This window comes from Paecilomyces variotii (genome assembly GCF_004022145.1).
Source record: "Paecilomyces variotii strain CBS 101075 chromosome Unknown C8Q69scaffold_1, whole genome shotgun sequence".
In the NCBI taxonomy this organism is placed as follows: domain Eukaryota; kingdom Fungi; phylum Ascomycota; class Eurotiomycetes; order Eurotiales; family Thermoascaceae; genus Paecilomyces; species Paecilomyces variotii.
In genome coordinates, this window is record NW_021167140.1 from 1503110 (window position 1) to 1528080 (window position 24971).

General features: G+C 49.0%; 10 protein-coding genes across 10 annotated transcripts; 5 read left to right on the plus strand and 5 right to left on the minus strand.

Annotated features, from left to right (window-relative positions):
• Positions 1–5167: 5167 nt before the first annotated feature.
• On the plus strand, positions 5168–7622 carry C8Q69DRAFT_502862 (hypothetical protein; the record flags this gene model as incomplete). The annotated part of the gene is made up of 2 exons (XM_028632435.1): positions 5168–5619; positions 5687–7622. 2 exons carry the CDS (start codon positions 5168–5170, stop codon positions 7620–7622), a joined length of 2388 nt encoding a protein of 795 aa, XP_028488972.1.
• Positions 7623–7741: 119 nt separating this feature from the next.
• C8Q69DRAFT_21428 (hypothetical protein) lies at positions 7742–8296 on the plus strand. Its single transcript, XM_028626225.1, has one exon. It carries the CDS (start codon positions 7862–7864, stop codon positions 8147–8149), a length of 288 nt encoding a protein of 95 aa, XP_028488973.1. The 5' UTR covers positions 7742–7861; the 3' UTR covers positions 8150–8296.
• On the minus strand, positions 8297–10138 carry C8Q69DRAFT_21432 (P-loop containing nucleoside triphosphate hydrolase protein). Its single transcript, XM_028626227.1, has 3 exons — positions 9673–10138; positions 9156–9571; positions 8297–9102 (listed from the first exon to the last, which is right to left on the minus strand). Exons 1-3 carry the CDS (start codon positions 9990–9992, stop codon positions 8444–8446), a joined length of 1395 nt encoding a protein of 464 aa, XP_028488974.1. The 5' UTR covers positions 9993–10138; the 3' UTR covers positions 8297–8443.
• A 73-nt stretch (positions 10139–10211) lies between these two features.
• On the minus strand, positions 10212–12613 carry C8Q69DRAFT_450732 (trimethyllysine dioxygenase). Its single transcript, XM_028629453.1, has 12 exons — positions 12516–12613; positions 12421–12454; positions 12115–12329; positions 12034–12051; positions 11909–11975; positions 11790–11850; positions 11639–11732; positions 11482–11584; positions 11326–11425; positions 10785–11273; positions 10652–10723; positions 10212–10581 (listed from the first exon to the last, which is right to left on the minus strand). The coding sequence occupies exons 1-12, from the start codon at positions 12563–12565 to the stop codon at positions 10469–10471; spliced, it is 1416 nt and encodes a 471-aa protein (XP_028488975.1). The 5' UTR covers positions 12566–12613; the 3' UTR covers positions 10212–10468.
• Positions 12614–12884: 271 nt separating this feature from the next.
• Positions 12885–14581, minus strand: C8Q69DRAFT_450736 (HotDog domain-containing protein). Its single transcript, XM_028629454.1, has 5 exons — positions 14191–14581; positions 14075–14123; positions 13681–14001; positions 13517–13610; positions 12885–13455 (listed from the first exon to the last, which is right to left on the minus strand). Exons 1-5 carry the CDS (start codon positions 14308–14310, stop codon positions 13113–13115), a joined length of 927 nt encoding a protein of 308 aa, XP_028488976.1. The 5' UTR covers positions 14311–14581; the 3' UTR covers positions 12885–13112.
• A 423-nt stretch (positions 14582–15004) lies between these two features.
• On the minus strand, positions 15005–16143 carry C8Q69DRAFT_395350 (S-adenosyl-L-methionine-dependent methyltransferase; the record flags this gene model as incomplete). Its single annotated transcript, XM_028627690.1, has 4 exons — positions 15005–15480; positions 15534–15865; positions 15932–16041; positions 16111–16143. 4 exons carry the CDS (start codon positions 16141–16143, stop codon positions 15005–15007), a joined length of 951 nt encoding a protein of 316 aa, XP_028488977.1.
• A 955-nt stretch (positions 16144–17098) lies between these two features.
• On the plus strand, positions 17099–18272 carry C8Q69DRAFT_484258 (putative Mn2+ homeostasis protein; the record flags this gene model as incomplete). The annotated part of the gene is made up of 4 exons (XM_028631760.1): positions 17099–17224; positions 17277–17319; positions 17379–18153; positions 18218–18272. The coding sequence occupies 4 exons, from the start codon at positions 17099–17101 to the stop codon at positions 18270–18272; spliced, it is 999 nt and encodes a 332-aa protein (XP_028488978.1).
• Positions 18273–18548: 276 nt separating this feature from the next.
• Positions 18549–21095, plus strand: C8Q69DRAFT_21533 (N-acetylglucosamine-phosphate mutase). Its single transcript, XM_028626238.1, has 6 exons — positions 18549–18917; positions 18977–18990; positions 19085–19229; positions 19287–19301; positions 19355–19861; positions 19918–21095. Exons 1-6 carry the CDS (start codon positions 18825–18827, stop codon positions 20794–20796), a joined length of 1653 nt encoding a protein of 550 aa, XP_028488979.1. The 5' UTR covers positions 18549–18824; the 3' UTR covers positions 20797–21095.
• Positions 21096–21098: 3 nt separating this feature from the next.
• On the minus strand, positions 21099–23036 carry C8Q69DRAFT_21749 (putative ATP-dependent RNA helicase). Its single transcript, XM_028626262.1, has 2 exons — positions 22589–23036; positions 21099–22535 (listed from the first exon to the last, which is right to left on the minus strand). Exons 1-2 carry the CDS (start codon positions 22938–22940, stop codon positions 21445–21447), a joined length of 1443 nt encoding a protein of 480 aa, XP_028488980.1. The 5' UTR covers positions 22941–23036; the 3' UTR covers positions 21099–21444.
• Position 23037: 1 nt separating this feature from the next.
• Positions 23038–24884, plus strand: C8Q69DRAFT_21716 (putative ribosome biogenesis protein Ssf2). Its single transcript, XM_028626258.1, has 2 exons — positions 23038–23360; positions 23418–24884. The coding sequence occupies exons 1-2, from the start codon at positions 23157–23159 to the stop codon at positions 24555–24557; spliced, it is 1344 nt and encodes a 447-aa protein (XP_028488981.1). The 5' UTR covers positions 23038–23156; the 3' UTR covers positions 24558–24884.
• Positions 24885–24971: the final 87 nt, after the last annotated feature.

The following is a 24971-nucleotide window of genomic DNA, read 5'->3' on the forward strand; positions in this document are numbered from 1 at the left end:
GTCCCGAGCCCCGGGGGCATTGAGCCTTATGCTCAGTGCTACATTCCGTGATACAATCTACATATCCTGTCATGGTAGGTGTTTCACTGTGAGGTCTCGCCTGTAGTGTCGAAACCGATAGCGACTTGGTGATAGCACCCGCCTATAGGGCAGTACGTCTGACCCGGCAGCCCTTCTGAGTGTCGATCCCTGTCGTGACTACTTCTGAATGGGACCTTGATGAGCTTCTGATCCTCGTCTTGGTCGCCCTATGGATGCATGCGCCTCCGCCGGCATGACCTCGCGACATTACAGCCCTGCGGGAATCGGGCCCAGCTGCGGGGAGCCTATCGTCTTGGGTTATCATCTAGAGGAACTAGATACTGAATTTCACATTGACCCTCGACCAGAGTCATTCTCTTGCTTCCTTCTAGTCACTTGAGTAATCCACGATCCATGTCCAGAAATGGTGCGCCTCGACCGACCAAATGGCCCTTGAGAAAGAAAAGCCTTGTATCATGAGAACGCCATTTACCTCGTGACTTATCCCCACTGCCCAGGACAAATTGTTGGTGAAGTCATTTACAATGCGCGTGGGCGGCTGTATCCGTTCCTTGCAGAATTCCCGCCTGTCTCGTCCCTTGGAACAGCGTTGGATTCTCGCGACCGGCCCGCTCCGGTCGAGGTCGAGACCCAGACCCAGGTCATTATTTCATGGAATTTTCTTACTTTTCTAGAAAAAGAGATCTGGAATGGACCAGGAATGTCAGCCAGGAATGCTCCCGCCCTGGATTCCTATGTCCTTGGTACTATTCCAATATCCTGCGGACCAGACCAAAATAAAACAAGGAAGAGAACGTGAAACCGAAAGCCATAACAGGCTGCGAAAAGAAGAGGGAAAACAAGGGAATTTGTTATTACACAGTTAACCACTCCTTTTTTTTTTTTTTTGCCCATTCCGCAGTTCCTTACAACAGGTATGTCTGTGAGCGTTGACTGATGGCGTTTATTAACGAATAGCAGTGGTGATAACATTTGATAAGAGAGAAAGAATAAAATAAGATGAGATGAGATATGCTAAAATAATAGAAAGGATAATTAAGAAGAATCAAGAGCGAAAGCTATCTCAGACCTATTTTTCTATTTTATGATAATATCTTCATCTTAGACAATAATCGCCGCATGACTACGATTGTGATTACTGCGTTACATACAGAATTACATAACTATGTAGATAGTTTACATATACACGCGCATAATGGAGATAGAAACTTCTCATTTTCCTTCGGCTTAGATATAACCATTCTTTCGAATCTATTGTACAGTACTAATTGGACTTTGTTTCCTTGGAAATTATATCCTTCCTGTTCTTTATCGTACATTTCTCCCGTGCCATCTAAAAAAACGAGTAGAACAGGGGGGTAAGGAGAAGAAGGGCGTACGTATATTATTCTCGAATACGTAGTTAGTTAACTATTATTACCCTCTTCCCTCAGCAGTCTTATAAAAAAAAGACCCGGTATATTCCGAGAAAAATAGTTCCGGGTCTGATCATCTTCAGCTCGACGAAGATCTCCCGCTTATAGAATTCAATTAACTTTTACCTTAAATATAAAAAAAGGGTCTTTGCTGAAAAGAATCAGAGAAACAGAGAGAGAGAGAGAGACTTGAGTTAGTACCCACCGCAAAAGACGAATAATCTGCCAGCGGACGCCCTCAGGTTAATATACTCTATAGATAACTAAGTTAGCTATTATTACTGCTAGCTATCCTGAAGACTGGTGTTGACCGTAGTTGAGGTGGTGGTTGTTATTGTTATTTCTCCCTAGATAGAGCCGGACTCTCTCAGCGCTTACTCCTGACAGTTAAGTAGGGACCGTGAGTTGAGACTTGAGAGATTTTGTTCTAATTTAGTATCTAGGGTGGAGAGAGCTAGTGAAGTCTAAGGGAAATCACAAAACATAGATTAAAAAAGTAGCTAGCTATCTCGTGCCACTGGTGGGAATGTTTTTTTAGTAAGAAAAATTGAAAGGGGGTTAGGTAGTTAGGTAACCTTAACTTGATATTGTTGTGAGAGCTGTGTTGATTGCTATATTATTATTGTTTTCTTTTTGTAGATAAAGTTAAAGCTAAGCATTTAGTTATTCGAGGTGTGATGTTCTTCTGCCTTGAGCTTTTGCTGTTCTGAATGGATGTATGTAGCTGTTTGCTGAGTAATTATTATAGATGTTAACTAACTAGACCATCGGGTGTTGAGATGAATGTCCTTGCCGTGCTCGATAGTAAATAATAAATATCGGATCAAAAGGAGGCTCTTGTTGCTGTGGGCTGTTTACCCCAGATGGATTCTGCATGACAACCTAATCCTGTCCATATGAACTAATATCCAGTAGTTCGGCTAAGTTGGCCGGGTGATTTCTGCTGGAGATGCAATAATAATGCGTTCAGCCTGACCTGGTTAGGTGTGTGTAGCAGATTGAGCGTTGGCCAAACGATAGTAGAGTGGCGGGGCCACTCACCGTTTATTTAGCAGAATAACGCACTGTCTTTCTCGTTGTGTCTGGTCAGATAGTTAAATTACTACGTAGGTCGTCGATTCGCTGTCATTAATTGTATTTTGGCGTCTTGAATTACGACTTCATGTCTTCGGGAATCATGGTCAGATATCTCAGTGAGTGTAGGTGTAACCGAACTCCCAAATATAATACTTTTCAGTATGGAAGTAAATAGATAGTCCGCAGTGCAAGAGGCCCACTGTTGATCAAAGTAGCTCAGTGGTCGTCGAAGGCGGGACCTTGATATATCAATGCAGGTGTCTCGATTGAGCAGTCTGAATTCCAACGCTATGACCCAGAAATCCCGTTCCTCAGCGCTAAGCAAGCCGTAGGCGCGAATTCGCCCCAAGCGAGCCGGACCGGATGATCCACTTCTGGTAACGACCTTCAGGAGCTTTTCGAGGTCATCGGGCTACCTGCGATGGCGAAACATTGCCTCCGCATTTTCAGTTGGGTTGCTGTCGATGCATGTGCAGGGGAGCGTAGGACGATAATCAGTCGACGATATTAGACTTCGCGAGTTACACGAAAGATCTTCCTTGGCACAGCCAGCCAAAGCGTCTGCGGAGTGCGATCTGTGTGTTGGGAGGAACACACCGAAATCAAACGGCCGAGTATCTACTCGAGCAACGGCGTCCGAGTACCTGTAGCATTCTCGGTAGTCCGTGATCATTAGAGAGAGAGTGGAGCGGCCGTTGGATAACTTCAGCGCACGGTCACTTACTACATAACAGATACTGCTGGTGATCTCCTTTTTACATGCAGTCCTAGTAATGTTGCTTTTCCAGAACTGTAAGATTTCCATGAGTCCATTTGGCTTAGGTACTGTATCGAGTATGGACTATGGTCAAGAGCACGGTGCTAAGAGCAGACCCGTCTTCTCTTCTACCCACTGCGGACCTGGTCGAAAAGTCATCTGGTTGGATTATTATGACACGACCGGAGCATTTTGCGGTCAGAGGAGGCTGGTATGGCGGCCGCCAAATAACCACGGGGTTCCTGGACTGGTAGACGCTCTGCTTCAAACTACAGTACTTTTTTAGCAGACCCTCTAAGTTGGTTAGAGTCGTAGTTTACTACTCCCTTGGATATAGTCTTATAGTGAGCCATGCCGGTAAATCGCGCGGTCCACGAGGCGGCAAAAGACGCCATTGCGTGGCTCGCAGGCCACCATCCGATCTGTTATCTGAAACAATGGAGTGTGCGACTCTGATTCGGCGCATACTGGCAACTCCGCTGATAACAAAAGATCTCGGAGTGTTTAGAGTTCCGGACCACGAGATTCTGGAAAACAAACGACGCGTGGGATTCGGTCGTCACAAAACGTTTCCAGGATGATAAATCGACGGATAGGGGCGGCTTGATCGGCCGTGAGGCAATCGTGCAGCATGCCTGGGGTCTCATCATCGATGCCAATAATAATAATAACTAACTAATGTATGCTCTTTGACCTTCTGCTAGACTGCTATTTTCGTGAGCGTAGAAAGGGTCTAAATCTGGAGTAGAGATCACAGACGTTGCCAGCCTCGCGGCCTGATTGGCCTACAAGGGATATTGGCGAGCCGATCGGGGGCCGGTACAGCTGATCCTCTCTCCAGTTTCATCTGGAACTGTAAGGGCGCTGAATGTAGTTCACGAGATCGTTCATTCTCAAGAATCCAAATGGTGTCATAGTCGCACCCTGGATCCAAGGGTTGCAGTTCCTCCAGCAGGGTGATTGATCCCTCGATGAATTGCGTGCATAATGGACCCTCTCCATCGGAAAGAAGAAGTCTAACGGAAGAAAAAGAACCCTGAAGGGAGAATAATAATAACAATGTGTCTAAGATGCCGATGCCAATACCGCCAACAACGGTACGCTATCGTGACTAGCAAGAGAGCAGAAAAAGGGGGAGGTTGAAGAATACCCGAAACGGGTTAGCGTTATTGTCCCTGGCGCTAACCCTTTATGACCCACCGCCTACGCCCAAACAGGCAAAGCGCCTCCTCCAGACGAAGCAAACCGTCTGTTCGTCTTCCATCGCGCCTTTTCGTCGCTCGTCCATCTCGTGCGGCCGCCATGGTCATCAAGAATGCTGTATCTACACAATAACTATCTATTCCCGGCAATTGTTGATGTCATCTTGCAAGAAACAAAGAATTCCAGTATCTCGCGGGTACTAACGTGTTTCCCGCGTGCTGGAGGCGTGTCGATATGTACTGTCAAAAAAAGTTCCCGAAGCTCAGAAAGCCTCCCGGTGATGGATCCATCGTCCATACTCTTTACTTTGTCGCCCCTCTGGACTAACCCCTTCAGAGTTTCCCTGTCGTCATGGCTTGCCAAATCGCACGAGTTCCTCCGCTCCCCTCCACAGCGTGCTGGCTTTAGCACGGGTGAGAGCCTTCGATCATCGCCCCGGTGGGGAGAGGATCGTCTCGTCGAAGTGCCGCCCCATCCCTACCATACCCTTGCATCTCCCTTAAAGGTATTGGAGTGGTAGCGGCATGGCTGCGCTGGTGGTCGATGATACTCGAGTCTTAACTGTCTCTCTCCTCGAGATCGAGCCTCTCGTTAACACTCCCAATTTTGAACGATCAGGGACTGCCCACCATTCTTTCTCTCACAACTTACCAAATGCTCCAGAATATCGACCATGAGTGTCATCGCTAGCAGACCGGAAGGGGTTGCTATGCCCTATAATACTGTCCCTCACGAGAGCCATATTGTTCATACCTACAAGGATTCCGCCTATACAGTTGCCATACATTCCGTTCCTTCGCGAACAACTTCAGTCTCTTCATACTCCAGCAATTTCAGCACTTCTACTGTCCCAACTGTTTACTCTCCGACTTCCCCCACGTCTCCCACATCGCCCACATCTCCGGGCTTTTCCTACCGTACTTTCAAATCTGGTACGCCCCCTCCAAAGCCGACGGAGCCGGTCTTCAGACGCCTACCACAGGAGGTTTACGACTGCATTCTGAACCAGCTTGAATTCGAGCATAACGGCCCGCAGAAATCGGGTTGTTTAACATGTTTCCAGCGGGATCTGCACGCTCTTGCCTTAACCAGCAGGACATGGGAGAAAGCCGTCCGAAGTAAACTGTAAGCGCATTGACAGATCACTGGAATGAAATAACCTGGAAGAGAGAAAGTCTAACCTGCGTCTTAGATACAACCGCATCCACATCATAGGAAATGATTCCCCCACGCAATTGAAGAAGTACAGAATGAAGAGAGGGAGTCGACTAAAGTTGTTGAGACGGACACTACGAGAGAGGAAATTGCTGGCCAATCTAGTTCTCGAGCTTCGTGTCCCCGAAATAGATCTGCTGTTGGTGAACGGTAGGCAGGCTGCTCAGTTACAGGAATATCGCGACTTGGTGGCCTCCGTTGTTATGGTGTGTCCGAACCTCGAGAGACTGGTTGGCCTCACAGTACCCTACTACTATGAATTCGACCGTCTCACATACGCATTGTCCACGCGGAAGAAGCTGAAGGAGCACACCTGGATATTGGGTGACACTATCGAAACGCCCGATCGAGCCCGGAGTCAGTCGCCACAGAAGTCGCTGGAACCGCAGCAAGTGTTCGAGTTCCTCAATAACCATGTGTCATGGTCCAACCTAGAGACACTTATGCTGCATTCCCTGAATATGAACAGCCCGGTAGGACATGGAGTCTTCTTGCGAATGTTCAATCTTCTCCCGTCACTCCGTCACCTTTGCGTTTCCTGCTTCGGTGCGGATACATTTACGGATCGGACGTTACTGTTCCTACCGCCCTTGGAATCACTTCGTCTCGAAAACCTTCGTGGGGTAACAGATACTGGGCTAGCACAATATGCCTCCCGGAAAGAAGCTCAGGGGCTCAAGTCCTTAACACTCATCGAATTGAACATCGAATCATTACTCGCGATCTCGAAGATTCTGGCTTCTCTAAGGCAATTGGAACGGTTTAGTGTGCAGACGAGTAGCTGTCCCACATTGCAGTCCGAGGGCATGGTTTTTCAACCCTTGTTGGCATCAGCAAGCCTGAAGCATCTGCATTGGGATGTGGCCAGCCCCGACCCAATCAATGCTCTCAGCAATTTTGACTCGGTTCCTTTTGCGAAACCACCGAAGCACAGCGAGACGCCGAATTCTCATCTCGCTCAAAGTATCGTGCATTCAGGGTTCCCCCGTCTGGAAACCCTACGCGCCCCTTCCGATATTCAACCGGCGGGTATCCTCCAAGGGGTCTGCCAACCTATCAAGCGCGGACAGGCTCTCATTCCTGCTGATAGATACAGCCTTCCACGGAGTTCCCATGGATCCGTTAACGCGAAGCCACTCGCTCTTCCCGGCGGAAACAATCTAACATCCGCTCGTATCCGCGCCCAAACATTCATCGATATGGCCGCGAAGGACACTGAGACTGGAATGAAAGTCATCGTTACAGACTACTCCGATTCTTACGTCCCCGACAATGCGCTTGAAGAGGATGATGATGAGTCTGAATTTGAAATTGATGTATTCGGTGAGCGAGTGGAATCTACGGGCCAGCGACACAATGTCGACCGTGCCGACGATACCGACGGACCAATCACAGTTCACGAGTTCAGAATGCCGGCATATATGGGCAGAATAGGTGGACCGAACAGCTTCAGAGATGCAACCATTCCACGATTCATCCTTCGCCCCGATATTCCCGGAGCCGACGTCGACGGTGGACTGGTCGGATGGAGACACTTGCTAGCCACGAACCAGTCGCTAACTTACTCTGCTGGTATGGGTATGAACGTGGACGCCTGGGGTAACCGCAGTGGTAGCATCGTCAGCAGTGTAGCAGAAGAGCCGCTATCGCCAGCGTCAACAACCACTTCCAGATTCGGTGGATGGGGCTCGATTGGTGGTCGTTCGCAAATGGCAACGAGTCCGAATACTCCCATCACGCCAATTACGCCCATGACACCTAGCTTCCCATCGTCGAATGCGCCTCCGTGGGCGCGAGATAGCTGCACCGGTCACTGGAACCATTCGCACACTAAGGGCAAAGATTGGTGGTTCCACATCGAGCGCGACCGGCCGGGTGCCATTGAGCCCATCGGGCCAAAGCAATTCTTCTGATGGCTTTTTTTCCCTTCTGGATGATTCTCAGGAGGGCATCGCCCCTCGAGAGAGGACCAGCTTTGTTCGATATGCATCTTGTTGATGTGTTTCTTTGTACTATGTATACTGCATGGCATGGCATGGCATGAAATATGCCATTGCTCGTTAAGCACTCACCGGATGGGCGTTTTATGGCTTGATGGATTTGAATATCCTGTTTATTCTTTCGCATTTGTGTTTTTGTTTTTTTTTCTTTGATGCACTGGATACCTGGCTGGCACGGTTTTGGTTTTTATTTATGGCAGAGGACACAGCCCCTCATTTTCTGGCGAAACAGCAGCGCATTCTTCTTTTTTGTTTTATGGCTTTGGGTTTGGGATTTGTCATGGAGATACCTCTCATTTTCTTTCTGTTATCTAACTGCAACTCTGTTTCTCCTTTGTACAACACATCCTGAAAGTTTGTGGATATTTTTTGGTTTCAGAGCTCTGTCCTGCTTATCTGGAGATCGGAGTCTGTCATTTTCCACGGTCATATGTACATAGCGGATGATCCCTTTTCTTTATGGCACATATCTCTCTTTCTATGAAAGAACAGTAATTAATGCCTGGATTTGCTTGTTGGTTAATCATTGATAAGAAAAGTAATGGAACGTGACTAAATAGTAGGTATATCATTATGTCTGCCTTCTATCTGCCGAAACATTCTTAGAATTATAAGACTCCCCGGAACATCGGGATGGAAGGGACATGACCCATGAGCCATGATGCTGAAAGCCAGAGTTTGACTACCAATGGATACAGTACATGACGAGCCGGGAAACATAAGACGTGCGCATATCAGACGTAGATACCCATGTTCGTGTCCTTCTTCTTGGCCTGTACCTCCGCAATGGCGTCAACGTAGTTTTCGTGTCCGACCTTATTCTGACCCTTGCGCAGAGCGATCATACCGGCCTCGACACAGACAGCCTTGAGCATGGCTCCACCGAACTCATCCGTGCTGCGTGCCAGTTCGGCCCAGTTGACACCATCATCGACAGTCATCTTCCGTGAGTGGATACGCAGGATCTGTGCACGCGCCTCCTCGTTGGGCAGAGGAAATTCGATCTTACGGTCCAGACGACCAGAACGAAGAAGAGCGGGGTCAAGCACATCGATACGGTTTGTAGCTGCTAGCACCTTCACCCGGTCATCGGATGCGAAACCATCAAGCTGGTTGAGAAGTTCCAACATGGTTCGCTGCACTTCACGGTCTCCGGACTTTTCTGAGTCGAAACGTTTGGTACCGACAGCGTCGAGCTCATCGATGAAGATGATGGAGGGAGCCTTCTCCTTGGCGAGGGCGAAGCAATCCCGCACCAACTTGGCACCATCACCGATGAACATCTGTACGAGCTGTGGACCAGCGAGCTTGAGGAAAGTGGCGTTGGTCTGGGCTGCGCAAGCACGAGCAAGCAGTGTTTTTCCGGTACCAGGAGGACCGTACATCAGAGCACCTAGACAGGATGTTAGCATGTTTGATACGTATGACGAATCGAGCTCAGCATACCCTTTGGTGCCTTGATACCGATCTTCTTGAATCTCTCAGCTTCCTTCATGGGCCACACAATAGCTTCTACCAGCTCTTCAATCTGCTTGTCCAAACCTCCAACATCTGTGTACTTCTCCTGGGGCTTCTCGTCCACCTCCATAGCCTTGACTCGGCTGTCATATTCGGCTGGCAGCGTGTCCAGAACGAGGTATGAGTCCTTGTTTAGACCGATGAGGTCACCAGGCTTAAGCTTCTCGTGGTCTACGAGACCGATAAGAGGAAGGAAGATGGTCTGACGCGTGGATGTCTTGATGACGGCGGACTTGCCAACGCGGGTGGCGTCTAGGTCGATATTGGCACCCTCCTCAGCCGCCTCTGCCTCGACATCAAGGTCTAACAGTTCAACGACATTACCAACAAGGTATGGTAGTTGTCTGTAAAAGCACCATATTAGTATTAATCATCGGACACTGTGTGACGACATCGATAAAGGGCGTCTCCAAGCAAACAGCTTAGACTATAAACAAAACCGTACCTGTTGTTCTCAATCTTTTCCTGGTTGTCCTTCACCTTCTCCTTCATCGTGTTCTGTTCGTGTGTCAAGCGTTGGAACTCGCTCTTCATGATGCGCAGCTCGTTCTCCAGCATCCGTCGTCGCTTGACGATATCTCTGGTACTCGATCGCAGGATCTCCTCATCTAGCAGCTCTTCTTCCTCTTCCTTCTTCTCCTCCGCATCCTTCATGTCGGCATCGCCATCTCCTTCGGGCTTCTTGCCGTCGCCTTCGCCTGGGTGCTGCTTCTCCTCCTTGTCTTCGCGCCGCTCAAGGTCATCGAGATCCTCGAGAGTCGACATGGCGTGCGGGTGGGCAGACGAACAAAGACAAGGAACAGGATATAGTCAAGTAGGAATCAGACGTAGGAAATAGTGTAGGTAATGCACGCGGAAGATGGAGTGGTGCAAGCTGGGGATGCTGCGGCGATGTTGTCTGTCTGGAGAACCGCCGACGAGCTCTGGGCGGTCCAGCCAACGACGCAAGCTCGCCCTGCCTGTGGTCACGTGATATCACCTCATCTCACGTAAGAAGCTCTTCAACCCCAACATTCGCTATTATTGATCTCTATCCTACAGGCATAGCCTTTCTATACCTTTCGTCCCCTTAAGCATGATGTGGTCGGCCTCCTTAAAGAGAGACGGTTCTCCTAGTGACGCCAAAGAGTAGAATGTCTACCATTGCTTCTTTTTTGAAAGTTGATCGCAACCGCTCTATCCGGATGGTCACTTTTCTCACTTTTCTATAGTACTGTACAACTGTCCATTGCCAAATACTTTTACTCCTCTTGTGGCCAATCGAGGGGGTCAGGATAAACTCCAAGTGTATTCAGAGCCCGCTCACGGCCAAATTTAAGCAAACGATGTCGGGACACGAAATCGTCATTATTGACTGCCAACCGTTAGTATTGAGAATGTCCACCAAGTCACTGGTCAATATCCAGCAGCTTGAAAAGGCTCACCATAACCACCGCACATCCTCCGCTTTCCCGTAAATTCTGACCGCCCATGAAGCATTCTCCAATTGTCAAAGACTAGACCGTCTGTTAGAGGATCGTCCTGCAGACACGACGGTCATGAAGGTGAGTCACTTACTGAGAGCAGTCCCGGGTTCCAGCTGTGTCCAAATCTCCATTTCTGGACGCTTGATGATTTCATTCCAGTGACGGGCTGCGTCGTACCAAACTTTCTGTTGCTTCAAATTCCAGTCTGACTTCGGCGCCCTGTCATAGTTGTTCCAACGAACCATATAGAGCTGTCTCGACCTCGGGATAGTATGGAAGACGTGGGTCCCGTATACCGGTTGGATGCACACACTTTCGTTACCACTCGAATGAGCAGGCGTCTGGAGGCAACCGAGGATTTCAGCATGTTGATGATTTTCTCGTAGTAGCACTTCAGCAGCTTTAAATCCATCTACAAGCAAGCTTGCTCCACCTTCACCATGCGTATGCGACAGAAGGTGGAATAGCTGCAGCCTCGAGGGATCAGTAAAGTATGTGTTATCTGTGTGAGCACCCAGGAACTCTGATGTATACGCGGTGTCCTTGAATGTAAGATCCGAGGTGAAGTCCCAGAATCCGCCTGCTGGATCTTAGTTTCCTGTCTCACTTCGGTTGAGGGAAGGACCACGCACCGTAATGTGTAGGCCTGATAAAAGCGATTCTTTCAATGAGTGTTTTTGTCTTCTCTGGGTCAATTGGGACGCCTTTCACAAAGCAGAAACCCCATTTGTGCTGACTAGAATGAGCTTTCTTCCACTGCAAACAGGAATGGTTTGGTCCTAACGTACGATCTGCTCAATCCATTCCAGGACTCCTTGATCATTTTCCATAACAGAGTCATAGGAAACCGTGGGGAAAGTCTTAGAGTCGGACTTTACCGACTCGAATGGTCTGCGGAAAAGTTAAGGGTCAATACGTAACACAGTATACTGAAATTGGGAATACCTAAATGTCAACGGGTTCAGGGGAGTCCTCCTGGAACCGAACTGATGTTCCTTCAGGAACGCATACGGATAGACACCTGTGTGGCCATCCGACCCTATAGTAGCCCAATCTTAGTTTAAGCGCCACGAGAGATGGGCAGGTGGACACGTACACTTGATTCTTGTACTTTCTTCTTCATAACTCACATCGATGAAGTCAACATCTTCAGGTATCTGCCTCGCTGGTCAGGTCCTGGTATTTCAGACTCAATGTATCAAGCACAAAACTCACAGAGAATGTGTCCACAATACGTTGCTTCGTGTCCGGGTGGACGCACTCAGAACACTGACAATGATCCCTGCAACAGACCAATGAGTCCTAGTCAAGAAAAGGTAAAATAGTGAAGGCATTATTACCTGAGCCAGAATGTTGGACTAGGATGGCCTTAGAACCCAATCTCGAAGTTGACCTCAAAAACAAGTAGACAGAATACTTACTAGGTACGATCGCGACGACCGATTTTCTCAGTATTCAGGGTGATTTTTCGTATCGGATCCTTAGTGTTCCACAGATTGCTTGTACTATAACTAGACCTCAAGGGGATAGTAGGTGTCTGGGAATGCGAAGTTGCTTTTGGGTCAGAAATTGCGGGCTGCACCCAGTCCAGCATAGACTCTGAAGACGTCGATTGGAGCCTTCGACCAGTGGAAGCCTGCGTCTGTGGTTAGACTGATATTTTCTATTTAAGAGAGGCATTGATGGTATCTATGATCTAGAACAAACATGTCATATACATTACATACCCAGACGGGGCCTTGTCTCGTGGATAAAGGCGAGCTGTGATGGTACCCTCACGTTAGGTTTCCCTTCTTACCACAGCCTAGAGGATGAAGCTCACCACGCATATTTCCTGGACAGGACAGCCCTAAGAGGAGACAATCGGCTCATGTTGGTGGATTAGCATCAATTATGCTTTACAAACCGGAAAACGGGCGGTTGCTTCTTGCACAGTTGTATTGTCGGCACTTCGGGTTAATGGCATCAAGGCCAAGATCACGTGTCGAGCAGGTCCCGAATAGGCATTCTGACAGCCAGTATGCCCTTATATGAATATGAATTATAGCTGATTAAAGGTAAATCTATGCTTCAGTAAGGTCGATATTTGACTTCTTAGATATGCGTTTTCTTTCTTTCATATCTTTGTTTCCACTCACAGTACTACGGCTCAGATCCGGAAAACGGAAGTAGCTAATACAGGAATCAACTTGTGCAGAAATGTAAACTATATGTTCATTGCTTTTTTTTTTAGATTTCTGATATATAACCGAGATATAAGCTATATATAATCTCACTGAAGCAGCTCGTTTGTCAACTGGCGACATGCAGGCTTCCAGATACAGACAGATGCCTTCTGTCGCTTCGAAACCTACAAGATCGTCGATACAAGATCAAGGAAGGGAACAATCAGACAAGACTCGATGAAACATAGATCAGTTTAGAGCTTGTTCTTGGGACCGACAACCCGGAGCAATGCACGGCCATTGCTCAGAACGACCTTGCCATTCTGGTTCTTCGTAACGAAGCGGATCTCTTCGAATCCGTCCTGAAGGCTGCCAGTCCTCCAGATTTCTGTAGTCAGTTTATCACCTGGTATCACGGGTGCGGCGAACCGCGCCTGGAACTCCTTTAGGTTCTGGGGTTCACTACCGCCGAGCTCCTTTAAAATGCCGTGGGCTGCAGTGTTCCAGGCGAACAAACCATGCATGATGACGCCTCCGAAGCCCATATTCGCGCCTGGCTCTGGCGTAGCATGCAGAGGGTTGTAGTCACCATTGAGACTGTGCAGAGATTCAGCATATCGCTCTCTGGTTCAGAGAAACGTACGTGGTTTTAACTTACCGGTAAAGATGAGCTGATTCCTTGGTGCTCTGAACTACATGGACAACATCGGGTTTCTTGCCCTCTGGAGGAGGGAAGTTTACGGTGCTCGGGCCTGCAGAGAAGCGTACGTACAGGTCAGAGAGATCATATATTAAAAGATGTGCGTGAAAAGCTAGACTTACCCTTAGGACCACCCCAGTTGCCCTGCCCGACAAAGAAGCTGCTTGTAACGGTCTTTGAATACACTTCCCCTGACTCTTTGTCGACAATGGACTGCTCCGTCTCGAGCACGGTACCGGGCTTTCCCTTGTCATACACGCCAATGACCTTGTTGCGTAGCTCGAACTTCTTGCCAGCACTGGTCGGGGGAAGAGGCTTGAACAGAGTGAGCTTGCGTTGCCCATCTACCACGCGGCGAGGGTCAAACTGGGGGACGCCCGGAATGGGATTCGACTTTTCGCGCGCATAGAAATCGGTGACTTCCTCATCCGTGAGCTTGAAAGCTGATCAGCGGAACATGGAATGATTAGCAGCCACATTACATGGAACGGGATTGCAATACTGTAAAAAACTTACGCAGAATAATCGAATATGTCGGGAAAACTGCGAAGTTCGGATGAAGTTCCTGATATCGGTAAGCAGTTAGGGAAACTCGATCATTATCTGATATTGAATTTCTACGAGTGACGAACGTAGAGGAAATGCAGTTCATCAACAGTACAGCCTATACTGTTGGCGAAGAGCAAGACATCGCGCTTCAACCAGGATACCTCCTGCGCAGGGAACTCGTGGCCAGCTCCGGGACCGGACATCTTGGGTTTGATTTTGCAAAACACGGACACTCAGGAGACACAACGCAAAAGCAACACTTTCAAGCCGGTCACTGGCTATACGCGATAAATGTGCCAGAGAAGGATACAACTGCGACGTTCAACTTTTGTCGGCGGTTTGATCACGGTTTTGCGAGAAGTACAAGCACTGAGCCGGAAGCTCTCAAGCTGCGGGGCCGAGCTCGAAACACCGCCGGGAACCGAGGCAAAAAAGTAAGTTATAGTAACTACGGTGGCTAGAGTAGTATGTATTTTTCAACACGGTTAATTCATTGGGAATTTCCTATAAAGAGTTATGAGATCGGCAAAAATAATCTATTTTTATGCATATGCATGAATCTAAGTATCGGAGGTGGTGTGATTCAGCTTCGACTCGGGGTATCTATTTGCAAATGTCGAGGAGCTCCGAATTCGTCCCCTATGAAATTCACCTCCGTTAAAAGAATGATCGTACGCCGCTTGATCCGATCCCCTTCCTTCCCGAACGCCCAAGAGTAAATGGGAAACAAGACCATTTAATCACCGAAAGCCAAATTTTCTCAATGCTACTTCATCCATAGTGAAACAGGGACTCAGATACAGTGGCATCTCCCCGAAGGAACGGACAATAAAAGTGCCAGATCAGCACCTAGGAAAGAGTTAGCGTGAAGAACATAGAGAGAACAGACACTGACACTTACATTCTGTATTCGCAGTCACCCTCGGCGTACCGAGTGGGGTCCTCTGTCTGCAGCTTGTAACTGATCTTGATATCGAGATCTCTCTTGTTCTTCTCGTTCGGCTTGTTCTCAAGATGACCAGTAATAACTTCATTTTCTTCAACAGTGAGGACGTCGCGAATGTAAAAGACGGTCTGCTTCCAGTGAGTGTACTTGGCGTGGGGCCCAGTCGAGAAGCTGATCGGCTTGTGGCATGCGGTGAAATCGATATCAAACCAGGCGATAATGGCGTGGACGAAATCGTTTCGCCTTGCCACGAGTTGGAAAGGGACCTTGAATGCCAGATCGGCAGGAGTAACGGTGTAGAGATCGAGAGTGAGAACGGGGCACGGATCGGTGACGAGTGCCCTCATCTCAACCGTATCGACGAGAGGTTCCGTCAGAGCAATCTCCTTCATAGGGCTGTAGTCGAATCCGTAGACGTTGTCCCAGACTATAAAAGGTTAGCAGAAGCCTTGGGAGGAAGAAGAGGCAGCGGTCACGAACATCCGATCTTTTCGTCCTTGTATTCGCCATCCTCGATAGCACCAAGATAGATAGTCGCCTTGTCTGGGAAGATCTTGCCACCCGGCACAAGGTACTTGTCACGAGCGTAGAGAACAGTGTCCAGCATGCTTTCATAGAGAAGGAAATAGCCCATCCATTCGGAAATGATGATGTCGACTTTAGGGAAGGGAAGAACGACTTCTTCCATCTTGCCTTGGAGAAGAGTGATCTTGTTCGCCATTCCGTTCGCGGCGACGATCTCGCGAGCCTTCTCGATGATCGAGGACATGTCGACTCCGATTACATGCTTGGCACCAGCTCGAACAGCGAACCTTGAAGAATAGGGGAGTCAGTAGCTGCAGCGTTTCCAAACCCAGAACCCAGAGGCGCAAGCATACATGCTGAGAATTCCAGTTCCACATCCGACATCAAGAACAACCTTGTCCTTGAAAATGTGGCGGTTCTGATAAATGGAATCACGGTACGAGCGGGTACGGACATCATCTTTCTAGAAAAGCAAAATAGTGCCATTAGCGTCTGTAGTCGTGGTGGCAGCTGCCCTGGAGATAAGACTTACCAGCATCTCCTCGTGAATGCCTGAGCGGAGCATTAAAGTGATTAGCCAGGAATGAGAAACAAAAGAAGCTTGAAATATTTACCATGATGATCGTAGCTATTCTGATGTTAGCAAACCGCTCTGAAATAGTCGGGAATAATAAGCCTTACCTGGTAAAATAGCGAACTTCAGCATGATCTTCGCCGACCATTCTCTCAGCGCTGCTGGAAATCACGGGTCCAGCCTGGTTCTGATTTTGCGCCATATTGGACTGAAAGCCGAATGCGCCTAGAAGCGCAAACACTGATGATAGACGAAAAGGAAGAGGATCTTATGAAACACAGAAAAAACCAACCGCAAAGAAAAGTAAAGGTGTCTGCGGATGGAAAATGCGCCCCTCAAGCCCGTCTAAGCGACTTTTTTTGTTTCCTTAGAAATTCCCAACGCTAGTACAGGTATGGCGCCAGTGGCGCTATAACCAATGAGGACACGCGTCATGTGATGATAGAAGCCCTGATCCAGATTAGGGCCAAGATCAGGGTCTAGACAATAATCAGTCAGTCCTGCTTCCATCCAAGAAGAATGAACTACTGTACAAGCTCTGACTCGAGCGGATGCCAGCCTTGTATAGTACTATGCAGCGCTTCATCTTCCTTCGTGAGGTGAATTCGAAGCGGTTGTATCTTCCCATCGTAAGGCGATTCCCGCAGATGGCAGCATTTTAGCCAAAGACCATATGCTGCTACCTTAGGAAGGTTGCGTAAATCAAGATCTAAAATAAGTTGTCGACTCCGGCTGGAGGGAATGCAACTATTCTAATTAGATGTCATCGGGCTCTGATCGCAATACAGTCCTTCAGTTGAGGCGATGGGGAATCCCCATCACCCCTTAATTATAGACAGATGCCAAGACTCGCTGTTCCCAAGTGCCGTTTTCCTCCGCCTTAAAGCGAAACGCGATTCTCCCTGCGCGCCCGTCACCGATCTGGTTACCATATGGATAACTCATTATGCACCTCACTGCTGGGAAGTGGCATTTGCGGACCTTTCTGGTCTTCACTATCTTTGCCCTGTTAATAGGCCAGTCTGCGGCTTCTCTGGGAGACAGGCTCCCTGAATTTAAAGAATGTGTCAAGGTAAACCGGATAGCAAGCATGGGTCACTGAGCTTCTTGTTAACTTCCAGAAGGTGTGCCAAATTGAGAATTGCGAGAATGGCCGCTCAAGCCTGCGTAAGTCTTCTCAATTCCACATGAAAATGTGCATTGCTCATTGATATCTTTGTTTACAGCCTTATACCTCCGTCTCATGCTATGGACATGTCCCGCCGAATGCGACTACACTTGCCAGCACATTATCACCGATCGCAGAGTCGCCCGCGAGCCGCCCATGCTGACGCCAGTGGTACAATTTCATGGGAAGTGGCCTTTTCGGAGGATCCTGGGCATGCAGGAGCCATTCTCTGTCCTTTTCTCCTTCTTCAACTTCATGGCTCACCACCAAGGAATGGCGAAAGTTCGGGAGTCGATTCCATCTTCATACCCTCTTCGCAAATACTATCTTGGATTTGGATACTGTGGCCTGGCAAGCTGGACTTTTAGCATGCTGTTCCACACGAGGGATTTCCCGTTGACAGAAAAGCTGGATTATTTTGCGGCCGGCGCCAGCGTTATGTATGGGCTTTTCCTGTCCGTCGTCCGGATCTTCCGTCTCGATCGAGAGAGCCCACGATACAAGCCAAGTCTGCGACGCTACTGGATTACCTTGTGCAGCGTCCTGTACCTGATGCATGTTTCTTACCTGAGCTTCTGGTCTTGGGATTATACGTATAATATGGCGGCAAACGTTGTCGTGGGAATCATTCAGAACATACTATGGGTCGGTTTTAGTATCTATCGATACCGGAAACAGCTTAAGTCCTGGACTGCCTGGCCTGGAATGATTGTTGGGTGGATCATCCTCGCAATGAGTCTTGAGTTGCTGGATTTTCCTCCGTGGCACGAACTTATTGATGCTCATAGCCTTTGGCATCTGGGAACCGTTTTACCCACAGTCTGGTGGTACTCGTAAGTCATATATCCACGGTCTTGCCTGCCTCGATCTCTCGACTGACTCGTCTTCTACATTTAGTTTCCTCATTACAGATGCCCAGGACGACATGGCCGGGGAGCGACTAAAATCTTAACATAGTCGTCATTCCATCTTGTCCGTGTTTTATCGTTTTATATCCAAGATTAATTTCTAGCAGTTCTCTGCTAGTGGTGTATGATATCCTATTTGCTGAGCTGAGCACTAGGTCCAGCGACCGGTGCGCGAATAAAGTCCATATATCATTATCACTGATGGAGTTTGTCCGATATCTGTATAGATCCAGTTTAGAGATTGCTGCAATAAGCTTATGGCCCAGGATTCGGCCACGATCTGAGCGCACACTCGGGCCGGTTGGAGTTAAAAGGCTTCCCCAGGTGCCGAGTGGATACTGGAGGATGAACAATGCAACGCTGTCCTTTCTGCCGCGGGGATGCAGTCCTCACCGCCTTCGTCCAGCTGCGCTCCTCGTGGCTCGTGCGCCTGTAACGTGCCCTCGATGTCTCACACCGTTCCACGCTCTATGCCATTCCTTTTTAAGATCTCCATCTTCCCCCCCTCCTCTTTTCTCTCTGGTCTCACTTCTCCTGAATTCCTCGCGGTGAATCGATAAAAAAGTAACTTTCACATCCCCAATCCCGACGCCACAATGGCGTCCCCGGAAGTTAGAAAGGCTATCTCGGAAGCCGCTTTGAAGTATGTGAAGCCGGAGGGGAAGGTGTTTGAATATGGTACTGCAGGAGTAAGTGAAAAGCACCAAAATACAAAACCAAACTTGAGCTGATCCGAGATACCCTGTAGTTTCGCATGAAAGCGTAAGCGTCAACCGTCGCTGAATTGACCCCGCCTTGGGTGTGCTGCGCCCCCCCGCGATCGATGCGCTAACTTGCTATCCGTACGGATAAACAGTGATCTGCTTAACACTGTTGTATTTGCAGTGGGATTGCTCGCAGGCCTCCGCTCGAAGAAGCTTAATGGACAATGGATCGGTGTCATGGTCACCGCGAGTCACAACCCCGCGGAGGACAATGGCGTCAAGTTGATCGACCCTATGGTAAGTTACGCAGGCTTCCGCTAGAGACGAAATTTGGCTGACACCTGCTGTCTGTAGGGGGAAATGTTGGAAGTGAGTACTGCGAAAAATACGGGAACTTTGATTGCATACTTATGGTGCTTTAGGCGGAGTGGGAAAAATATGCAACTAAGCTGGCCAACTGGCCGCTTGAAAACATTGGCGATGCCTACGATGAACTCATAAAGGAGATCGACGTCAACATGGATAATCCTGCGCGTGTCGTCTTCGCTCGCGATACCCGTGCCTCTGGATCTCGGCTCGTTGGGGTCTTGAATGCTGCACTCACTGCTACTCAGGTCGAGTTCTCTGATCTGAAGTACTTGACGACACCTCAACTCCACTACATTGTGAGATGTAAGAACACTTTGGGGACGCAGTACGAGTATGGAGAACCCACGGAGCAGGGCTACTACGAGAAACTTGCCGAAGCTTTCAAGAGGGTTACGAAGGGTGTCAAAATCCAGGGGTCTCTCACAGTCGACTGCGCAAATGGTGTCGGTGGACCTAAGCTCAAAGAACTAGTCAAGTACCTGCCAAGCGCAGCAGAAGGCGGCATTGACATCAAGATCGTTAATGACAATGTTATCAACCCGGACAGCCTGAACTTTGAGGTAAGTATTTCCCACGGGACCACGTCTGGCGAGCGAACTGACCAGGACCCGTGTAGTGCGGTGCCGACTACGTAAAGACGAAGCAGCGTGCTCCGCCATCGTCCAAAGCCGGTGTGCTCGATCGTTGTGCATCTCTGGATGGCGATGCTGATCGCTTGGTTTATTACTTTATCGATGAGAGCAACACTTTCAGACTTCTTGATGGAGACCGTATCGCTACCCTGGCGGCCTCCTTCATAGGTGACCTGGCACGTAGTGCCGGCATTGCTCAGAAGCTTAAGATCGGTGTCATCCAGACAGCTTATGCAAATGGCTCCAGCACAGACTACATTGAGAAGGTGCTCAAAGTTGCAACCGTCTGCACGAACACTGGCGTAAAGCACCTTCACCATGCTGCTCTGAGGTTCGATGTGGGCGTCTACTTCGAAGCCAACGGACACGGAACGATCACATTTTCCGAGAATGCACTGAAGGTCATTAAGAACAGCGAGCCACAGTCCCCCGCGCAGCAGCACGCGCTTGATTGTCTCAATGGCCTTACCGATCTGATTAACCAAGCCGTCGGTGATGCTTTGTCGGATATGCTTCTTGTGGAGGTCATCCTTGCTCATAAGAACTGGGGCCCCAAGGAATGGTTGGCAACCTACACCGATCTTCCCTCTCGCCTGGTTCGTGTTGAGGTGGCCGATCGGTCTATCTTCAAGGCATATGATGCTGAGCGTAAACTCGAATCTCCTCCTGGACTCCAGGCCAAGATCGACTCCCTCCAGTCCCGCTACAATAAGGGCAGAAGTTTCGCCCGAGCAAGTGGAACCGAAGATGCTGTTCGCGTCTATGCCGAAGCAGCCAGCCGCTCTGAAGCAGACGATCTCGCAACACGCGTGGCAAATGCTGTTCGTGAGGCTGGTGCTGTGAAGGAAATCGTACAGTCTTAAATGAATCAGCACTTACCAACCTTCCATTTTCACATTTGTGTCTTCCCATTCCTCCAATTTTCTGATGCGGGTAGGAATATACTAGAGGAATGGTTACCTATCTTGTGGGCTAATAATGGTGGAAGGAACGTGCAGACTGTAGCAGATAGTGCGGGTCCCTTTGGTACCCGTCACCCGCAATCGCGGCTATCTTTTTTTGGGAAAAAGTGAAGATACCAGAATTTTTGACACGTCTTATTTGATGCGCAGATAAATATATAATAGAGATCAATTTAAACAGTTCTATGATCAACTTGAGATTACATGCTCAGGCGCCGTAAATACAAGCGGGGATTATTAACAAACAGGTCATTCCACCCCGGGAATTCAATAGTAGAAAAAGGTACACATTTTGATGAGCCTTCTTGGAAACGACTCCTAGTTGTTTATGTTCCGTGATCAATAAGTTAGTGCTGGGTGGCTTGCTCAGTATGATGCGTGCAGATTGAAAGTAGATCATGCTTGACTATGTCTGAAGTCGAATTGGTAGGAATAAAATACCCCATGCTAGCAATAGAAGGGTATTTTCAGGTAGAATCCTTATTACAGTCGTACGAAATAATAAACGCCATACATATCGTAAGAATCACTTTTTCAGCGGCAACCTTTTTAGCCTTCCTCCTTATCCATCTCGTCACGAGAACGTTTAAATCTTCTGCCCTTCAATGTTGCTCCTCTTGTGCCTCTCTTCTCGTGTAGATCCTTCATCTCTGTGATAGCCTGTCGCTGCGCTTCCGCCACTCGGTCTGCCAGAACCATGACCTCATCCTTTTCGGCCTCGTACTCTGATAGCTTCTTGCCCAGAGCTTTCTCGATACGTAGCCAGAGCTCGATGTCGTACTGTGTTACCAAACTAATGGCATGTCCAGATTTTCCGGCACGTGCTGTTCGACCAACTCGGTGAATGTACGTCTTGCTGTCCGGTGGAAGATCATAGTTCAGGACGACATCGACGGAGGGAATATCCAGACCACGGGCCGCAACATCGGTCGCAACGAGAATATCTCTGCTGCGAGAACGGAACTTGCCCAGTGCTCCCAGACGGGCGGACTGAGAGAGTTGTCCGTGAAGCGGGATGGCACCGAATCCTAGTGCGCGAAGGAGGATAGCGATACGTTGTGTCTCGTTGACCGTGCGCGTGAAAATGATGGCGGACTGACCGGCGAATTCGTTCAGGAGATATACAAGATAGATATCCTTGTGTTTGTGTGGGCGGAACAAGAAAGACTGGAGAAGGGTCGAGACTGTCTGGTACTTATTCGAGGATATAGACACTCGGAGCGGGTTCTGGAGCGAAGCACGCTGCAAAGACTCAACCTTGCTGCTCATTGTCGCGGAGAACAGATAGGTACGTCGCTCTCTAGGAAGGGCCTTGAGGATCTTATCGAGGATGGGACCGAAGTCCATGTCCAGGAGCCGATCGGCCTCATCCATAACGAGGTATTTCAGACCCCGTAGCGAGAAACCCTTGGTGTTCTCCAGGTGGTCCATCAGACGACCTGGAGTCGCAACGATGATATGAGGTTTCTTTCCGAGTGCGATAGCCTGCGGCACCATATCCATTCCTCCGACAATGACTGCGGATCGAACCGCTATCGTCGAACCCAGAGCTTCAAAGGATTGCGAGATCTGATACGCCAATTCTCGGGTCGGGGCCAGTACCAGGCCGAATAGCGACTGCGGCTTTTCCATTAAGGCCTCTACAACATTGTTAGTCACTGTCCATACAGGAGTTTGGGTTGGTCGACCATACGAAGAATGGGGAGAGCAAATGCTGCTGTCTTTCCTGATCCAGTCTCCGCCAGACCGATCAAGTCGCGGCCTTGCAAGGCTAGTGGAATAGCCTCAGCCTGAATAGCAGTAGGCGCCTTGTATCCCAGGGCATCGCAAGCTTCACAGAGAGGTTCGATGACTCCTAAATCTCTGAAAGTCTTAGGAGCGGTCTTTGCGGGGGTAGCTCCCTCATCCTGGTCGTGCTCCGGATCGCGATTCGTATCATTTTCGACAGGGCTAGAAGGCCTTGATGACTCTATATCGCCAGCTTCAGAGGACGCTGAAGACGCTGAGCCCTCATGGGCGACCTTTCTCTTCTTTATCGCCGGCATTATTGTGATTGTCGAACCGCCGCGGAATTTTTGGGCGAAGTGGACCGGCGATAAGCAAAGAGAAAATTAATTTTGGCGTGCCGCAAAATCGATGATCCGGGCTGCTTCTTCGACCCAATTTTGTTCCCGCCGACAAGAAGAAAAAGTTGCAGGTCGCAACATTATTACTTGGACAATTTCATTCTTCTCTTAAGTCTCTTTTGTTATTGTTCAAACATGGCGAAGAGACGTGTCAAGAAGCGCACTCACCGTCCGGTGCAGACCAGCTCCGGCACGGTCAAAAATGGCGCTGCATCCATGAACCGATCTCCAAAGTCCATGGTCATTCGCATTGGCGCTTCAGAAGTCGGTTCGAGCGTTAGCCAGCTGGTCAAGGATGTGCGGTTGATGATGGAGCCTGATACAGCGAGTCGGTTGAAGGTGAGACCTGGAGCAGATATTGTTCAGGTAGACATTGTCTAATAGTGGCATTCTTAGGAACGCAAATCGAACAAATTGAAGGACTATACGACCATGGCTGGTCCACTGGGAGTCACTCACTTTCTACTGTTTTCAAAATCTAGCACAGGGAACACAAATATGCGCCTGGCGCTGACTCCTCGCGGGCCGACTCTACATTTCAAGATTGAAAATTATTCACTCTGCAAAGACGTCGCCAGAGCGCAAAAGCACCCAAGAACTGGCGGCCAAGATCACAAGACACCTCCTCTTCTGGTCATGAATAATTTCAACTCCCCCGGTGCAACTGAGAAATCGAAGGTGCCAAAGCACCTCGAATCCCTTGCAACGACAGTGTTTCAGTCACTCTTTCCTCCTATCTCCCCGCAGACAACACCTCTTACCTCCATTCGTCGTATTATGCTAGTCAACAGAGAGCTCGGCCCCGCAACAGGCGACGGTCAGGACGCGTACGTTCTGAACGTGAGACATTACGCTATCACGACAAGGAAGACGGGTATACCGAAGCGGATCAGACGACTAGATGCGACTGAACTGCGTCATAAAGACAAAAAGAAGTCGGCTATTCCAAACCTGGGAAAGTTGGATGATGCTGCAGACTACCTGCTTGACCCATCGGCGGCTGGCTACACCTCTGCTAGTGAGACGGAGCTCGACACGGATGCGGAAGTCGAGGTGGCAGGCACTACGACGAAGAAGGTTCTGAACAAGCGTGAACTTCAGCGTATGAAAGCTGGGGAGAAGAAGCCTGAAAGGATGACCACCAACTCAGGTGTGGAAAAGCGAGCAGTAAAATTAGTCGAACTCGGTCCGCGTATGAAGCTGAGATTGACTAAAGTCGAAGAAGGCATGTGCGGAGGCAGAGTTATGTGGCACGCTTTCAAGTCCAAGACCGAGTCCGAAATCAAGCAGATGGATGCTGCTTGGGACAAAAAGATCAAAGAGAAGGAGCAGCGCAAGAAGGAGCAGAGAGAAAATGTCGAGAGAAAGAAGGCTGAGAAGGCCAAGGCTAAAGCCAACGGAGAAGCTGTCAGTGACGATGAGGAAGAGGAGGACGAGGATGAGGACATGGATGAGTGGGAGAGCGACGAATATGATGAAGATGCGGAAGTCGAAGATCAAGACGAGGGGAGTGACGACGAGTCTATGGAAGAATGAGCCTAAGGATCTGAGACCATTGAGAGCCACTGGTGGTCAAACGTTTGATGCTAAGGTCACATTCGAATGACTCGTTCCTAGTTCTCAGCTCCCTTCGATAATGATGGGATGCTAATCGTGACGCTGGAATACTGTTTCCGGCCAGATTCATACATCAATACTGTGTGACTGCACTCAGTCTACACGGGGCAAGATATGGATATTATGCCTTGCATGCTCTCGAACCGCGCTGCTGCGTGTTGGGACCAGTGTATATGATCTGGGTATACCCATTCTCTTCTTGCGCCGACTTCCCCACCGCGGTGGTGAAGTTAGACCCCATTCCGTTCCGATGAGGGACCTTCAGGGTCACTGGCGGAACCAGGACGTCCACATCCCATTCATTGCCGGGGTTGGAGTTTCATTTGACTGTCA

Coding starts and splice junctions, on each gene's coding strand:
- C8Q69DRAFT_21428 (XM_028626225.1), top strand. CDS start 7,862: ATGCACTGGATACCTGGCTGGCACGGTTTTGGTTTTTATTTATGGCAG.
- C8Q69DRAFT_450732 (XM_028629453.1), bottom strand. CDS start 12,565: ATGAGCCGATTGTCTCCTCTTAGGGCTGTCCTGTCCAGGAAATATGCG. Junction 11,851..11,908: donor GTATTGTGGACACATTCTCT/GTGAGTTTTGTG, acceptor CCAGCGAGGCAG/ATACCTGAAGATGTTGACTT. Junction 10,724..10,784: donor GGAACCCGGGACTGCTCTCA/GTAAGTGACTCA, acceptor CAGACGGTCTAG/TCTTTGACAATTGGAGAATG.
- C8Q69DRAFT_21749 (XM_028626262.1), bottom strand. CDS start 22,940: ATGCCGGCGATAAAGAAGAGAAAGGTCGCCCATGAGGGCTCAGCGTCT. Junction 22,536..22,588: donor ATTTGCTCTCCCCATTCTTC/GTATGGTCGACC, acceptor ACAATGTTGTAG/AGGCCTTAATGGAAAAGCCG.
- C8Q69DRAFT_21716 (XM_028626258.1), top strand. CDS start 23,157: ATGGCGAAGAGACGTGTCAAGAAGCGCACTCACCGTCCGGTGCAGACC. Junction 23,361..23,417: donor ATACAGCGAGTCGGTTGAAG/GTGAGACCTGGA, acceptor TGGCATTCTTAG/GAACGCAAATCGAACAAATT.
- C8Q69DRAFT_21432 (XM_028626227.1), bottom strand. CDS start 9,992: ATGTCGACTCTCGAGGATCTCGATGACCTTGAGCGGCGCGAAGACAAG. Junction 9,572..9,672: donor GAAAAGATTGAGAACAACAG/GTACGGTTTTGT, acceptor GTGCTTTTACAG/ACAACTACCATACCTTGTTG. Junction 9,103..9,155: donor CGGTATCAAGGCACCAAAGG/GTATGCTGAGCT, acceptor CATCCTGTCTAG/GTGCTCTGATGTACGGTCCT.
- C8Q69DRAFT_450736 (XM_028629454.1), bottom strand. CDS start 14,310: ATGTCCGGTCCCGGAGCTGGCCACGAGTTCCCTGCGCAGGAGGTATCC. Junction 14,124..14,190: donor ATGAACTGCATTTCCTCTAC/GTTCGTCACTCG, acceptor TACCGATATCAG/GAACTTCATCCGAACTTCGC. Junction 13,456..13,516: donor GAATCAGCTCATCTTTACCG/GTAAGTTAAAAC, acceptor ATCTCTGCACAG/TCTCAATGGTGACTACAACC.
- C8Q69DRAFT_21533 (XM_028626238.1), top strand. CDS start 18,825: ATGGCGTCCCCGGAAGTTAGAAAGGCTATCTCGGAAGCCGCTTTGAAG. Junction 19,862..19,917: donor CGGACAGCCTGAACTTTGAG/GTAAGTATTTCC, acceptor GGACCCGTGTAG/TGCGGTGCCGACTACGTAAA.